The sequence below is a fragment of the Dendropsophus ebraccatus genome, chromosome 1, assembly GCF_027789765.1.
Source record: "Dendropsophus ebraccatus isolate aDenEbr1 chromosome 1, aDenEbr1.pat, whole genome shotgun sequence".
Classification (NCBI taxonomy): domain Eukaryota; kingdom Metazoa; phylum Chordata; class Amphibia; order Anura; family Hylidae; genus Dendropsophus; species Dendropsophus ebraccatus.
In genome coordinates, this window is record NC_091454.1 from 210,944,422 (window position 1) to 210,961,629 (window position 17,208).

General features: G+C 45.1%; 2 protein-coding genes across 2 annotated transcripts in view; one reads left to right on the forward strand and one right to left on the reverse strand.

Annotated features, from left to right (window-relative positions):
* Positions 1-1,619: 1,619 nt before the first annotated feature.
* Positions 1,620-15,573, reverse strand: CDC37 (cell division cycle 37, HSP90 cochaperone). Its single transcript, XM_069973788.1, has 9 exons — positions 15,466-15,573; positions 11,476-11,597; positions 9,779-10,054; positions 9,335-9,440; positions 7,520-7,635; positions 6,738-6,860; positions 6,021-6,203; positions 3,823-3,894; positions 1,620-2,297 (listed from the first exon to the last, which is right to left on the reverse strand). The coding sequence occupies exons 2-9, from the start codon at positions 11,575-11,577 to the stop codon at positions 2,148-2,150; spliced, it is 1,128 nt and encodes a 375-aa protein (XP_069829889.1). The 5' UTR covers positions 11,578-11,597; positions 15,466-15,573; the 3' UTR covers positions 1,620-2,147.
* Positions 15,574-15,882: 309 nt separating this feature from the next.
* The window catches only part of PDE4A (phosphodiesterase 4A), a 570,117-nt gene continuing 568,791 nt past the window's right edge, over positions 15,883-17,208 (forward strand). The window contains exon 1 of the mRNA XM_069946405.1: positions 15,883-15,919. The gene's annotated coding sequence lies outside the window, so the exon portion shown is untranslated. The remainder of the gene's footprint in view (positions 15,920-17,208) is intronic.

Below are 17,208 nucleotides of genomic sequence, written 5' to 3' on the forward strand. Positions count from 1 at the left end.
CGCAATTGTCCCTGCATTGAATGGAGCACTCAGCATGTCTGTGCTCCATTCATTCTCCAATGGGCCAAAAGTTTCTAAGAACTGAACTTGAAAGCAATATTGGAGCTGTCTGAAATTCACATTCCCCCATAGGGTTCTATGGGGATTTGCGTTGGAACTCCGGACAATTACAGGACATGTCCTAGAATTCCTAGGCCTATTTTCTGACATGGACACCCTTCAGGAATAATACTGAAAGGTGTCCGTGCCCCATAGAACCCTACGAGTCAGGAAATATATCTAGATTTCCTGAGAAGAAATCTGGATAGAGTTTTCTGAAGTGTGAAGGGGGCCCTTACCCAGCGCAGTCACTAACCATGTACAGAGCTGCCTGCAGGCACCGCAACACCAGAGCAGCCCATAAATCCAAAATGTAGTAATGGAAATCCCCTTAAATCTTAAAAGATTACTCTTACTACTACTTCTTTCTATTTACCCAGTGTAAAGTAAAATCAGACGGTTTATCCCATTATTTGACACAACAACTATGGATGGAATGTATAGGAAAGGGTTAACTGTGCTCTTCCTAGTTTCTAGACATCCAGGGGTCACCATTGTTGTCTCCCTCCCTATCTTAGGTTTAATGTTTATCTTACTTGTTTGCTGGATGTTTTATTACTTGGGAAACCAATTGGGAAGTTTCTATTAGATATGAAGCTGTTGGGGGTTGAGGATCCACATTCCTTACCAGGGAACATTAAATAGAACCAGTCACTATTATAACACATAGCGCTGTTAGCAGCCCCTAATCAACCTCCTAAATTGTTCTCTTGTACTTTGTGCGCCGTCCTCCTGGGGGTATAAAGAAGAAAACATTTATTTTGCCGCACACTGGAGAGGTGGAAACTAGTCATCTGGGCCTCAACTCTGCCTGTTAGAAACCTCTTAGCCTGTCAATCATCCCTGCAGAGAGCCGTGACTAGTTATGGCCCAGATGACAGCTCCCACCTCTCTCCCTGCAGCACGCGCCGGAATAAAACAGCGCTCTCTCCTATATACTCGCTAGGAGGACAGAACACAAAAAGTGTGGTAAGAGAACTCTTTAGGAGCTCCTAACAGAGTTATAATAGTGACTGGTTCCCTTTAAGGGAGAGGAGGGGAAGGTTCTTTGGGAAAAGTTTGAGACTAGGTGGAGAGAAAGTGTTTACCAAGTGCACTAAGGGGGGGGGGGGTCTCGCTTTGGAACTTGATAGTTTGTGTTAACATGGCTGCAATACCACACAATCTAAAGGATGAGGTGGTGCAGGGCTGTGAAATTTGCTATGTTTTTCTAATCCTCGATAGGAGGTTGTCCAGGCTTAGAAAAACATGGCCACTTTCTTCCAGAAAAAGCACCTCTCCTGTCCTCAGTTTGGGTATGGCGGTTTGCAGCTCAGTTCAAATGAAGTGAATGGAGCTGAACTGTAATACCTCACACGACCTGAGGATAAAGGTAGCGCTGTTTTGTTTTTTTTTGTTGTCCAGCTTTGTACTTGTTGTTCTACATTCTCCAATGTGCCCAGCACCTCCACTGGTCATATATTTATATACATTTTATAGATCAGTCCGCAGGAACCATTAACAAAATATAATACACTCAATTTCTTGTGAAAAAAGGGACTTTATGTTCTTCTCAGTGCTGTAACATTAACATAGAAGCAGAACAAGCAAATGATTCACAGCCACACAGGAGATGAGACTGCCGCTCTCCCCGTCCCAGTACGGACACCCCGGCTGTGGGAACCATTCCCTATCCTGCAGCTACAGGGATCACATCCGCCGAGAACCCATTCAGCTTCCAGGGATAAAGCAGCCTCAATAACTCATAGCCCTAGGTGCAGAGGAAGAAATAAAACAATAGTGAACTATCCGCCAGAAATCATGAAGCCGGGGGATATAGGATCTTAGTCTCGTCCCTCCTTCCCAGTGTCACCAGTTTGCGTTCTTGTTCCCCTTCAGTGTTTTGGCTTTCTTCAGCCTTTTTATTTTATTGGTTCCATAATTTAGAGGATGGTTAAGGTTAGAAAGGTCAGGTCCTTCAGGGGCCCTCATAAGAGATCCTGCTAATTCTATTGCACCGCATTGAGATCTGCCTCGGAGATGTCACACTTTCCATATGACCAGACCCTTTAAGATTCTGCGTTCTGCTCGGCGGTCTCGCTTTTGGCCTCTTCGTAGACTGGTTCGGAGTCTGCGCCCTCCAGGTCAGGAGCGTCTCCTTTGGCATTTGGAACCCATAGTCCGGAGTCAATGCACTGCTTCATATAAAACCTGGCATCCTATGGGATGGAATGAGAGAGGGCATCAGACAAGACTAAAGGCCGTATTACACAGCACGATTTTCCAGGGGAAGAGAGAGAGCGCCAACCTGTCAGGCCAGTGCTCGCCTCCCCCTGATCCCTGCCTGTGCTATCACACACTGAGACAGCGAAGGGGGGCACCCGAACAATTCTTAGGGCCCTATTCCACGGGACGATAATCGTTCGCATAATCATTAACGATAAACGATCCAAACGACCGCTATTACGAAAGACCTGAAATCGTTCGCCAATTTACATGGAAAGATAATCGTTACTTATGATCGTTCTTGCGATCGTCTTGTCGTCGACTTCTTATTCAATGCGAACGATTTGCGAACTAGCAACGATAAAAATAGGTCCAGGTCTTATTGAACGATCAACGTTTTCTCGTTCGGTCGTTAGTCGTTAACTTATATTCAAACAAACGATTATCGTTTAGATTCGAACGATTTAACGATAATCTTCCGGTGGAACAGGGCCCTTAGATCATTTGGGCTGCCCATTGCAGTCAGTGGCACTCTGCTGTGGCTGTTTCTATTACGCAGAGTGATGCACAGCAGACAGTCGTTGGCATTAAAGGGGTTATCCAGCGCTACAAAAACATGGCCACTTTTCCCCCTACTGTTGTCTCCAGTTCAGGTGCAGTTTGCAATTAAGCTCCATTTACTTCAATGGAACTTAGTTTCAAAACACCACCCAATCTAGAGACAGCAGTAGGGGGAAAGTGGCCATGTTTTTGTAGCGCTGGATAACCCCTTTAACATGATTTTTCAGCACAGACCATGATCAGCTGACATTGTGCATGTTACCTTTCAACATGCGCTATTACACTATCAAGTATCAGCCTAAACAGTCAGTAATCGGCCATGCACGGCCGAGTGGGGGGCCTTAGGGCTAGGTTTACACTTACATGGGAGCTCCTTTAAGGGCTCAGTTACAGATTCCGTTTGCCAATACACATCAGACTGACAGTTCTCAGGAAATCCCACTAACTAGTCGGGTTTCTATCTATTTAGCAGGAGCTCACGAGACAAAAATGACTGCTTTATGGAGCTCCAAGGCAAGTGTGAACCTAGCAGAATGGCAAAACCTTCTGATGACTTGGACAGCAGGGATCAGTGACTGCATGTCATTAGATTTTAGTGACACCTAGTGGTGAAGGCATAAATTACAGAAGTAACTTTTCCCATTGACTTCTCTGAAAGGGATTATCCAGGATTAGAAAAACAGCACCCCTCTAGTCCTCAGGTTGGGTGTGGGTTTGCAGCTCCATCCCATTTAAGTGAATAGAGCTGATCTGTATAACCGCACACAACCTGAGGACAAGGGTAGTGCTGCTTTTTTTTTTTTTTTTTGCAAGAAAGCAGCTGTGCTTTTTAAATCCTGGATAATTTATATAGCGCCAACAGATTCCGCACCACTTTACAATTCTTATAGGTCAAGTACATGCTCCTGTGAGACTAGCTTTATTCTAGAGATAACATAACCTACATTACCAACTTACATTAGGATCCATCTTGCTAATGGTGTCCTGCAGCATCTGAATGTCCTTTGTATCAAAGCATTTCTGTAGCTCCTAGAGAAAAGAAACAAAAAAGCAGACTAGGTTACAGAGCTTTGGTACGTACTGGTCGGGGTCTGGGTGCTGAGACCCCCACTGATCACTAGAACAAGCCAGAAGTGCACAGCTAAGCAATATTTTTTTTTTTCTCCATGCCGCCAGCCGCCCTGCCCTAGCCCCCTGCTCCCAGGGGCCGGAGTAATAGACAGGTGCGGGGGGGCTAGTGGCATGGACCGGTGGGGGGACCTTGGAGGGATAGGGGAGCCTCGTCCTGCCACCCAGTCAGTGCACAAGCTGCTATGAATGACTGAAACTTGTGCCGGAATTACAATGTAAATTCTCCATATACTGCGCCCCCTGCTGGTAGCTTCATAAGAATTACATCCAGCTCTGCCCTGATTCGTGACGTCACGTTTTTTTTGGAGAAATTAAAGTCTGCATGATCTACTAAATTGAGGGGAAAAAAAGCAGTAAATGTGCATTTCCCATAGTAAGTGTATATTAGAAATTTGTCTAACTTTCCTTATGTAATAACATATTAAATACTACTTTTGGCCAAACTTCTCCTTTAACATAGCCTCACAGCCAGAGGTTATACCCACAAAGTGCTATGTTCTTGCGGAAATCATGATATAAAATTGTTCTCAGGTTGTGTGTGATATTACAATTCAGCTTCATTAACTTCAATAGAACGGAGCTGCAACACCACATGCAAACTGAGGACAGGAGAGGTGCTGCTTCTGAAAGAAAGTGGCCATGTTTATCTAAGCCTGGATAATTCCTTTAAGATCAAATACATACTGCCATAGCCAGAGAAGGCAATACAGTGACAGCTACTATATACCCAATGCTGGCTGTTGGTGTACATACATTGATAGAATCCCCTTTAATAACATCTCACTGGTCACTAGTCACAGTCCTGACCCCGATCCCCTCCTGCTAGTAACACAGCGGTCTGCGTCTCTGCTCTCTAAAGCCGATTACACGCAGTAAGATGCTTTACGGTTCACTCATCATTATATCTAAGCAGATTGCATCAATTGTTTCTTAATCCCCACAAGATACATACAGCATATCCATAGGATTTCCATTCATTTGTGATATAAATTACCCGGATTATAATCCCACAAAAAATATATATGACCATAAATTTCATTGTAATAAGGAAACAACGTCTAATAGGCTCGAAATATACAGAGCAAACGGGACAGGTAAAAGCTGTGTACCAGTCACTTAGGAGACGGCCATCTTTACAGCTTGGCAAAACATATCAAACAAATGTCAGCCAAACTTGCCAAAGGGTCACTTAAAGGGGAACTCCTGCAATTTTTTTTTAAATTAACCAAGGTTAGGAGTAAATTACAACTCTAATTAACTTCTTATTTAAAGACCTCCCGTCTTCCAGTACTTATAAGCTGCTGTATGTCCTGCATGAAGTGGTGTATTCTTTCCAGTATGACACATTGCTCTTTGCTGCCACCTCTGTCCATGTCAGGAACTGTCCAGAGCAGGAGAGGTTTTCTAAGGGGATTTGCTGCTGCTCTGGACAGCTCCTGACATGGACAGAGGTGGCAGCAGAGAGCACTGTGTCAGACTGGAAAGAATACACCACTTCATGCAGGACATACAGCAGCTGATAAGTACTGGAAGACTGGAGATTTTTAAATAGAAGTCAATTACAAATCTATATAACTTTTCTGAATTGAGGGGGGAAAAAAAGTTTGTGTTCTTTCTAACATATACGGCTAGAATGCAAATGCAAAGTAGTTTAGGAGAAGGCGGCCAGGCTGCAGGAATCCAGCTACCAGCAGTGGTAACTACTACTGGCATTCACACCCATATACTACCAGCTCAGCTCTAACACTCTATCTGCAGGAGCTCACATAGTGGGGACAGGACATATTGGAAGCAGAAGCTCATACACGATCATACAGATACAAAAACAGCAAACATCAACTATTATCTCAATGCTATATGTATAAGCATCTGCAGCCTCAGGACAGGGGGTAGGTTTGGTTTTCACGAGCCTTAGAAAGATGAGTAACAACCAATGTGGAGGTATACTGGAAACCATACTTGATACGTAATATAGTATTGTGTAGTACATTGTATATCTCACACAATGCATCATATAGACTTACAGGAGGAAGAGACTCGTAAACCTCTACAGGATCCAGCCCTCCGGGCCCCAGCCTCTTCTTCTTCTCCTCCTCTTCGTATTCCTTCAAGGCCTTTTCTATTCGGACTTTCGCTCGTTCTCGGACTCTGTCCTTGAATGCTTCCAGCTCGTCGTTGAAGGCGTCCATATACTGCTGGTCAGCGGTCTGCAGGGGCACATTATATCAGCCATTTATAATCTATACATTAGGCCAGATTACCAGCAAACACAAGACTTTGCCAGGAACATCTCTGTACAGAGAAAACCTGGAAGAGGACACCACGCTATACCTTCATTCCTAGGATTAGGGGACCCAGATAGTAATGGCATATCCCAGAGCAGGGATGGGGAACCGTCGGCCCAACAGCTGTTGCAAAGCTACAACTCCCATCATGCCTGGACAGCCAAAATTGTAGCTTTGCAACAGCTGGAGGGCCCAAGGTTCCCAATCCCTGTCCTAGAGTCATAGACAACATGTGGCAGAAGGATGGTCACTGAACAGTGAACTCCCTGAACTTACAGATCAGACACTATGGATACCAACACCGAATTAGCTCAGTGTCTGCACAAAGAGTGGCGCTAACTTTTTAAAAAATTTTTTGCTTAGTGTTGACACCCCCCCCCCCCTCCTCCTGAACGACATGAGCGAGAAACGGCACAATACAGGAGTCCTCCTCTCCCCTGGCAGTAACTTACTTACCTTTATCTTGGTAAAGAACTGGCGGAAGCACGCCCGGGGGTCGACCTTCAGGCTCTTGGCCAGCTCCAGAATAAACTGCATGACGATAGTCTGGTGGGCAACTTGTTCCATAAGGGCGTGTTTCTACAGACAGTAAACACAAAGAGGAGGGTGTTACATCAATATATATATATCTATATCTATATGTATAATTTCACACATACACACATGCTATACATAATACAGAGGCCATATACTGTGTGTCATCCATAATAGGGCCATGTCACCTGACCATACCCTAGACAGCAGTGATGCGTGACAGCATTGCTGTGGATGACACTCCATAAATATCAATGTCCTCCTGGGAGCATCAAGGACACAAAGAGGCCGGTGCCGGGGAACCAGATAAGATATGAAAGGTATTGGAAACTTTATCTTATAGGGCCAAAACTCTAGTAATCCAAGGGTATGTCCACACAATACAGATCATTTGCAGAAAATCAGCAGCAGGTAACCATACCCCATTGGGGTATGTCCACACTACGGAATCCCAGCAGATCACCTATTGCAGATTCCACAGCTCCCCCCCACTTGCATCTCTGCTGGTCCCATAGGCTTCATTCTATAGTTTTGCAGATTCTGCCGACGAGTGGGTTCATTCTTTGGGCGTACGGCGGAATCTGCCTGTGCATTGAGTGGAGTCTATGCGCGGCCGCGACCTGCGGGTCATCCACAGGGATTCCCGTAGTGTGGACATACCCTTAGAGCTGACCAAACCACAGATAACCTGCCAGTCCTCTCACCTCTTCCACTTCCAGGTCGATACACCAGATGACCAGGTAGTTGGCGGTCTCCTCACACACCAGGTGTGGGTTATCGGACAGGTACTTCTGACTGTCATCCCAGCGGTGCAGCATTCCTGGTATAGAGGAGACAGGAGAGAATTTTACTTATGAGACAGCTGCTAGATCACATGATGAGACTAACCCAACATAAATCCTGTGGCCATGTACCAGGGCACGATGCTCCACCACCCACACACGGTATAAATAGACTGTGTAAAGCGTACTATGGCGTACTAAGCGTACTACGGCGTACTATGGATGTCATCACTAGATCTGTACAAAGCACTTCCACCCAATAACCATCCATATAGGAATGGGTATTACTATATGGATGGGTACCTGTATCTCATATCATTTACCAGCAGGTGGCGCTAAATGATATCTGTACCGAAAGCTGCAGCTACAGTAAGTGTATGCTTACAATGAGTAAGAGAGGCGGAATTCGGCGGCGGAGGAATCCCGCCTGCCTCAGTGTGTCAATGGGATGCGCGCAGCATCCCATTGACACACTGAGGTAGGCGGGATTCCTCAGCTTTTGCTCAGTGTGAACATGCCCTTAAGCTGCTGAATGAAAGCCTACCTGTTGCAAAAAATTATTTTTAAAGAAATCAGCAGGAGTCATGATCAGTTTTGTAATATACTCACTTTATTTTATTTTTTTATATTTTTTATGTTTAAAGGGAATCTGTCAGCACCTATTCTTGTTCTGATGTGCTGACAGTGTGATGAAGGTCTGTGTTTTCTAGTGCGGTGTCATACCTCTACTTTTCAGATTGTTGCTGTACTTTTGCTGTAGTTTTTCTTCACAACTGTCAAAGAGGGGGAGTGGTGATGTCTTGGCCCTTTGGCCCGCCTCACCACTATCTCCTCCTAGCTTGTATTGAATATTCATGGTGCCTGTCCCCCGGCCTCCTGGCGACGTCATCTGTAGCTTCCTGGGTCCGTGTACTGCGTGCGCGCTCCCATGGCATGATTCGCGCATTCACCGTAGTGCGTCGGAGCGGCACTGAGCGAAACCATTAAGGACATAGGGTTTGGCCCTCAGTGCGCCTGCGGAAATCCAACGCACTATGGCGCATGCACGAATCACGCCGTTGGAGCGCACGCATAGTACACAGAACCATGAAGCTACAGATGACGTCGCCAGGAGGCCGGGGGACGGGCGCCATGAATATTCAATACAAGCTGCAGTTCCATCCTGTATCTACAAACTGCTGCTGTGTTTTCAGGTTTATTCACTTATTATACATTGTACTGCACATACTGATTGCTATACTGTACAGTAACCTATATCACATATACAGCTGTTTCTTATCTGTTCTACGTTATTTAGAATAAAAAAAAAAAAACAATTATTTTGGGGTGTGGAACCAATTGTCTCCTTATCAGCGATTTCTTGTGGAAAATTTGCTTTGGTTTAAGAGTGGATTTGGATTACAAGTATGTTCCCACAACAAATTATGCTTGTAATCCAAGGCACCACTGTAGAGTATTCTATAACAGGTCAGGAGATGACACAGGTGCTCTACGGTTTGTAATGGGTCAGTCTATAGCAGGGATGGGGAACCTTCAGCCCTCCAGCTATTGCAAAACTACAATTCCCATCATGCCTGGACAGCCTTTGGCTGTCCAGGCATGATGGGAATTGTAGTTTTGCAACAGCTGGAGGGCCGAAGGTTCCCCATCCCTGGTCTATAGTATTTATGTTATTTCAGTGATATAATATTGTAAGCATTTGCAGTCTATGGTGAAGCTTGATGTCTAACCACTCACCAAAATGCTTGAGCTGTTTGAGGTTCTTTTCTACAAAGGTTTTGTGCTTTTGTTCCTTCTGCTCTTCCGTCTCCTCATTCACTTCTGATTTTACATTGAAAACACTCTGCAAAGAAAATAAAGGCGGCAGGAATTAGAGAATCCCCCAATATCCTTTATAGGAGAATCTACACAGGACACGACCTGAGAAATAATCGTTGATTCTGGCATATGATATAGTCACTATGGAAGCATACTACAGATAAAATAATGGGCCTTGGATCATGTGATGTCATCTAAGGAACCTTCATATCTAAATACTGTAGTATTCCCACAGTGCCATCTACTTCATCCCAGCTCAGCTTCATCCACACATTTCATTACCGCAGCTGGGTCATGTGACAACCAGACAACCCCTCTCCTGTAGCATACACAAGGAGTCCCCCACCATCCAGGCTGGCCTACCTTGCTAAACCCTTCCTTGCTGAGCGTGTCCACATTCCAAGGCATTGTCTTCTCTTTCTTCTTCAGGTCTTCTTGCTTCTTCTGCCAGTTCTTCTCCTCTTTCTTCAGTTGCTCCACTTCCTTTTTCAGCTTCTCGGAATCAGTCTTTACCGTATCCTGAACCTCCAGTTCTTTCAGTTTTTTCTGACATTCAGCAAGTTTCTTTTTACATTCGTTTGACCCTTTCTGAAGTTCTTCTTTTTCTTTGTCAAACTGCTCCATCCTTTCCACGCGGGCCTGTCCCGGCGGGAGGAAATAAAGTCGGAGCGATTATCATCTTTCCTTTAAGAGGCTGATACATATAAATACATCATGATCAATGGACACAATGGGGAAAGAGTTAAGGCACCTATAAACTTACAATAACTGTAGGCCAAACTAATGTATATAGAGAGTCTCTAGTGTATCCTAGGGGATGCAGCTTCTCACTGTTCTTCACATGATCACATGACCCTGCTTTATCTGTCCCAACTCCCGGGGTTTGGCTGACTTTAGTATAAAAGGTGTATGAGCACCTTTATTACCACTGGTGTATTGCTACTCACAAGGCACCCCTGTTGGACACTAACTGGGGATCCCAGTGTCATGTGATCTCGACCTGACCACCATCAAGAGGTTGCTTCCCATATAGGCAGGGGATCAATCTTTTCTGCATGGCTGACATCCTGCGATCTACAGGATTATATAATCATTTATCATATCCCACTCCACCATCTTGTTTCTCTTAATGTCCTTGTGTGCTGATGAAAATATCATTTCTGCCCTAAGAGACCAGGTGAGCAGTGATATAGTAGGTGAGTACATACAATGACTAGCTGCAGGGTTATAAACAACTCCCCTGACTCTGCTGTGTACAGGATCTCTTGTGTATCCTATGAGATGCAGCTTTAAACCTCGGCCCCTGCCTGTAAAAGCTGACAGGGAGAAAAAGATCACTAACAGGGATCGAGAAGAACAGTGTGAAGCTGCATCTGATAGGATACACCGGAGACTCTGTATATAGTAAACAGGAAGGGTTAGTCAGGGCAGTTTTATTACTAAAGGACAGACATTCTAGGTCACAGCCTTTATTTGACGCCTTTAGATAGCACAGTAAGAGCAAAAAAAGCCACAGGCATTACAAAAAACAAAAGGGAAATGAAAAGTAACCAGGATGACACCTAAGCTATGACTTAAAAGAGGTGTACACAAGAACCTCTACAAGATTCCATACTGGAGTGCTTTTATAAGGAAACTTATTTAAATCCTGTAGTATTTCCACAGTGCCATCTACTTCACTCCAGCTCAGCTTCATCCATACATTCCATTACTGTAGCTGGGTCATGTGATCCCAAGTCTGTCAACCAGACCACTCCATGCATCTGACTTCCTGTGAACTACCAGAATACACCCAAAACAGACCTTGTCAGGGCTTTTTACGGCTCTGCCTGGACTAGACAAACATTTGTACAACAGCCTGAATAGACTTTATCTGCACTGACACACTGTAGCAAACTATCCTGACAGGAGGGATATCTGTGCTGCTGATGTATCTAGCTGTGTCCGCTGTAAGAAACATTATGTTTTTAGCTTAAGCATAAACAAGAACATTTAGTCAAGCCCTTTAAGGCAGCTTACTTCAGTCCAGCTATCTTTAGTAAAGAGGATCACGTTCTTACCTGGTGCCGCCATCGGAACAAACTGGCTGTGTCGATGTTGGGATGGGTGTCGTCTTCATCGTCGGACACTTCGATATGATCCCACACGCTGTAATCTACCATCTTGCAGCTTACTGAGGTTTCTGAAGGAGATGAAAGCAACGTGAGCTAATAAAATAAGGCACAACACATATATTGGGTCCCCCCCATCCAGAGCACGACTAGTTTTGACCATGTTGCAGTACAGCGGCATTGTGGTATGTTCTTGGTCAATAAGGACCTGAAGGGGCTTTAGTTTTCATAAAACACGCAGCCGCTACCCGGGAACCGACCAGGAGTGTACATCAAATGGCTGACAACATGCCGGAAACAACACATCACCGGGCAGAGCTGGTGTTCAGTGTGCAGTGGATCCACCCACTCACGTTCTACGTACGTTTAACACCTACTCAAATAATAGAGGAGATGACCACAAAAAAAAAAAAAACACCACAAATGTGAAAATCCAAAGAAGGCATCCCTACATACTAGAGATGAGCGAACCGGGTTGGGGTTCGAGTCGATCCGAACCCGAACGTTCGGCATTTGATTAGCTGGGGCTGCTGAACTTGGATAAAGCTCTAAGGTTGTCTGGAAAACATGGATACAGCCAATGACTATATCCATGTTTTCCACATAGCCTTAGGGCTTTATCCAACTTCAGCAGCCACCGCTAATCAAATGCCGAAAGTTCGGGTTCGGATGGACTCGGGCATGCTCCAGGTTCGCTCATCTCTACTACATACTGGTGAGAGAAAACAGCTGTCCAACACTCCTCGCTTACAGAGCGCTATTATATAGTATGGCAGCTCCGGTGCCCACTGCAGTGCGATCAACATAACACTTGTTATGTGGACTGGAAGCTAATTTTCCAATGTTTTTCCGGAGGCTATATTCACACACAGTATTTCCGTCAGTATTATGGTCAGTTTTTTACCAATATAAACCAGGAGTGGGTTCAAATCAAAGAAACCGTGCAAATCTTTCCATTATAATTTTGCCTTTTCAGGACATATTATGGGGGAGATTTATGAAACTGGTAAAAAGTAGAATCGTCTTAGTTGCCCCTAGCAACCAATCACATTCCACTTTTCAAAGATTCTGAGGAATGAAAAGTGGAATCTGATTGGTTGCTAGGGGCAACTAAGACAATTCTACTTTTTTCCAGTTTGATAAATCTCCCCCTGAATTCTGCTCAAATTCCACCAGAGCTGAATAGGCAAGGAATTTCAAGCAGAAAAGTTTCCTCTTCAATTCCTCACCTATTCCTCAATGTGAACATACCCTACAAAGCATTTTAGGGGTTTCGCAAAAATCTTGTCTACATGGAGGAAGTGCCATAAGGTCCTTTACAGGGTCAGATCAGTGTTAAAGGGGTTATCCACGCTACAAAAACATGGCCACTTTCCCCCTTTCTGTTGTCTCCAGTTTGGGTGTGGTTTTAAAACTCAGTTCCATTGAAGTAAATGGAGCTTAATTGCAAACCGCACCTAAACTGGAGACAACAGTAGGGGGAAAAGTGGCCATGTTTTTGTAGTGCTGGATAACCCCTTTAATTTAAAGTAAACCTATTGTTTCACTGGTTCGGCAGTACACATTGTCACGACTCCAGCAGGTATGTGGTCTTCTTCTAGCGCGGATGGGCAACGGGAGTCCTGGAAGGGCTGTACAGTGTATTACAATGCAGTCTATGGCAGTTCCATCAACCACTTACGTTGATAAAAGGTTACGCCACTTACGCCGGCAAAAAGGTAGGTACACCTTAAAGAATACCTACATGCTGCAGGATCTAATCCCCTTGTGTATCACTAACCAAAAATGTAAACCTCCGCCTCTCCAGTCTCCTTACCTCACCCTGTTCTATATACCAGCTTTACACCCTGACTGGCGCACACAGCTCTACATTACAATTCCTGCCGGTCCTAATGTCTCCCTTCACTCTATGGTGGACACTATATGCATGTTGCCCAGTCTGCACCATTAGTGCATGCTCTCTATCTGTGGGGGTGATGTCATAGATCTGTGATGTCAGTCTGGGATCTGGCTCGTGAGGAGGTGGCACTTCTGGGGCTGCGGAGCGAGTCATAGCAGAAAGCAGCAAAAGTAGTAAGCTTGGCTAATAACACTATACAGCCTGCGGGTTAAATTAAATATAATTTTCTCTACCCGGAATTCCCCTTTAATGAGGCTTTTACATTGCTCAATAATTGTGATGTTCGTATGGGTCTCTATTTACATCAAAGTTCGCTGTAAATCCTCCAATTACACAAGACCGGTCCCTGCTGCCCCGGTCCTTCACACTTCCCAGCAACGATGATGTTCCTGGATACCCCATGTGACCGTTGCAGCCAATCATCGGCCTCAGTAGTGTACAGTGCTGAGGCCAGTCATGTGACTACAAGGGCTCATCATCAATACTGTACAATAAGCAAAGACCAGCGGAGAGCACCAGTGGTGGATTTATCCAATGAACAATGGGTCTGCAGTGTTATTGTTTGGCTGGTCTCCCTGAGATCAGCGATCTGTTTCTCTTATGGCTCTACTAGGCATTGCTCTCACCTAGCCAGAATCCTGCTCCACACTGATGAGGGGCAACACCCCCAAACAGCTGTATGTGGATGGATACCTGGCACTGGGATTTCCCTTGTCATTACATTAACTTATAGGGCCACTTAATATGGTGGTTTCCTTACAGGGGCTGCCCCTTGGCTGAGCCCTTCCCGGGGGGATATCTGGTTAGTCCTGTGTTTTAAGACTCTTCAATAAGGCTCCACGTGCTCCTCTTTTGCATATTCATGTTTCCCAGGGGACAATGCACCTAGGATTTCACTGCATTGAGCGCTTTCACTAGCAGCCGGCAGTGTTATCGTTTGGCTGGTCTCCCTGAGGTCAGTGATCTGTTTCCCTTATGGCTTGTTATTTTATGGCATTTGTTCAGAACATCCCTTTACATGGGTTATCCCAAGATTTAAAGTGACTGTACCACCAGGCCCAGGCTAAAGCACTGGAGGCGGGCCGATGACCCATGACGTGACTCTATTAGAATCAATGGAACCCTATGATAGAGGGGCTGGGGTTTCTTCCCACTAAGGGTGGGTCGGCCCGCCTCCAGTGCTTCAGCCTGGGCCTGGTGGTACAGTCACTTTAAGCTGTCCCCTATTAACAGCAAAGGAGATATCTAGTGGGGGTGCGACCACTGGGATCCCCGCGTTACGCGTTGGTCGGCCACAGCAGCCCAGTTTTTATCCAAGCATGAAGTAAAGTTTTCTTGTTTTAACCTCTTCCTTTCCATTGGCGTGCCGGGACCATTCTATATTTTGGACTTCTTGGGATAACCACTACAGAGATCAATGTACAGGGCTCTTCCTTATAGTTTTTCCATGTAAACATTGCTCCCCCATAAGCCATGATCCCCTATATCCGTAGGTAACGGCAATAGACATGAACATCTCAGATTTGCAGAACAATGGGGCCTTACTAAAGTGAAATTTACCCTTTAAGGCGGCCAGTTCTGTCCTATCCTCATAGGTTATAATAACTATAACTTACGTCTTGTTTCATTTTATTTAAAGGATTCCCCCCCCCCTCCCCAGTGAAATTCCCCTTTAAGGCGGCCATGACAGTTCTGACCTAATAGGTTATAATAACTATAACTTACGTCTTGTTTTATTTGAAGGATTTTTCTCCCCCCAGCAGTGCAGGAGGTGACAACTGGGGGTCATATAAATTATAATCACTGTCAATGGATTGTAGGGGAAGGAGAACTACAAATCCCAGCATGCACACCCATGAGACTGCTGGGTTATACAATGCTGGGGGTTGTAGTCCCACATCAGCCAGTGAATCACTGCCTGCCCACTCTGTGTATCCATTACACACACCCATCCAATGTATAGGAGGCTGTAATATACATATAATAGTACACACTATCCTACACTTGTGGCTGATATCTATAACACTAGCAGCACGTACCTGGATGTCCGGATCTCTCTCCTTCTGGAAGGCTCTGCCACTCTCTATCCACCCACTGCCCTCACTCTGACGTCACTTCCCCGGCCTCAACCCACACTGCCAGCCCTTTGCCTGACGTCATAGATCATTCTCCAATCAGCTCTCGCTTACAGCGAAAGCCCCGCCCCCACGTCAAGACTTGTTTTCGTTTCAGCGTACGTCGCTCTTGAAGTATACTGTAATGATGCTATACGTAACCCAGCCGTGATTGGATGGAAATGGAAGTAGGCGTGGCCTGCTAAGCATCGGAATGGATAACGGATTCTGCGCAGTGACAGCGTACGTCGCTCTTGAAGTATACTGTAATGATGCTATACGTAACCCAGCCGTGATTGGATGGAAATGGAAGTAGGCGTGGCCTGCTAAGCATCAGAATGGATAACGGATTCTGCGCAGTGACAGTAGGCGGGAAATTGTAAGTGGGCGTGGTTAGTGGGTGAGTGTGTGACAGGAAAGCGAAGGGCGGGAAGCGGAGTTCTCCTCAGGAGAGGAGGTTTGTGTGAGGTGTTTCTAGACTGTTCTACCTCAGAGTGATGGGTAATTTGATAAACTATTGTAAGGTATGGAGTTTTAATGAAGAAAAAAATGTGGAAAAATTGAGGAAAATGTTATAAGGTATAAAATGAGGCTGTTGTCAGAGGACTAACCAAAAGTGCATAGAGAAGATGGATAATATACATAATATATGGTAATACTGACAACCTGGTCAGGATATGGAGATGTCTCCTCAGTGAGACACCGTATACACCAACCACTGCCAAGGACCCAATCGATTGGGTCCAAAATGTCCGGTCTTGTGTGCGTGGTTACCTATCAAATATACTGCAGGGAAGGACAAATGGTAACACTGACGATTAGCATTCAGATTATCGTTAAATCGTTCGAATCTAAACAATAATGGTTTGTTTGAATAGCAGTTAAGGATTAACGACCAAACGAGAAATTGTTGATCGTTTAATAAGACCTGGACCTATTTTTATCGTTAATCGTTCGCATTGAATAAGATGTCGTTCGCAGTAGTGACGTCCATGACCGACCGCAAGATCATAAGTAACGATTATCTTTCCATGTAAATGGTTGAACGATTTCAGGTCTTTCGCAATAACGGTCATTTGGATCGTTTATCGTTAACGATTATGCGAACGATAATCGTCCCGTGGAATAGGGCCCTTAGTCACACTCAGCCATCTTGTCATCTTCCCATAATGCATCCAGGTGCCATCTCTTCTCCAGGTAAGTGGCAGACACACCGGCGCCATCCACAAGATGTCAAACACAATCAATCAGACCAAACGCCTTCATCTAATGCTCCTGTGCTGATTGTAGGCACTTAGGCTGGGTTCAAACTACATTTTTGCAATCCGTTTTTTGAAAAAAAAGGATGAAAAAAAATGGATGCAATTGTGTGAATCCGTTTTTCCATTGACTTCCATTATAAAAAATGGGAACGTAACGGATCCGTTTTTTTTAACAGACACAAAAATGAGGTTGACTACGTTTTTGTGTATGTTAACCCCTAGACGACCCAGGGCGTATAGTTACGCCATGGAAGTCTGTCCCCAGACGACCTAGGGCGTAACTGTACGCCCTGGGTGTTTCTCCCGCTATGAAGCGTGCTCCGGAGCGGAGCGCGCTTCATAGCAGGTGGGGGCCGGCTGCAATCAGCAGCCGGGACCTCACCGGCAATGACACGCTGCAGCGATC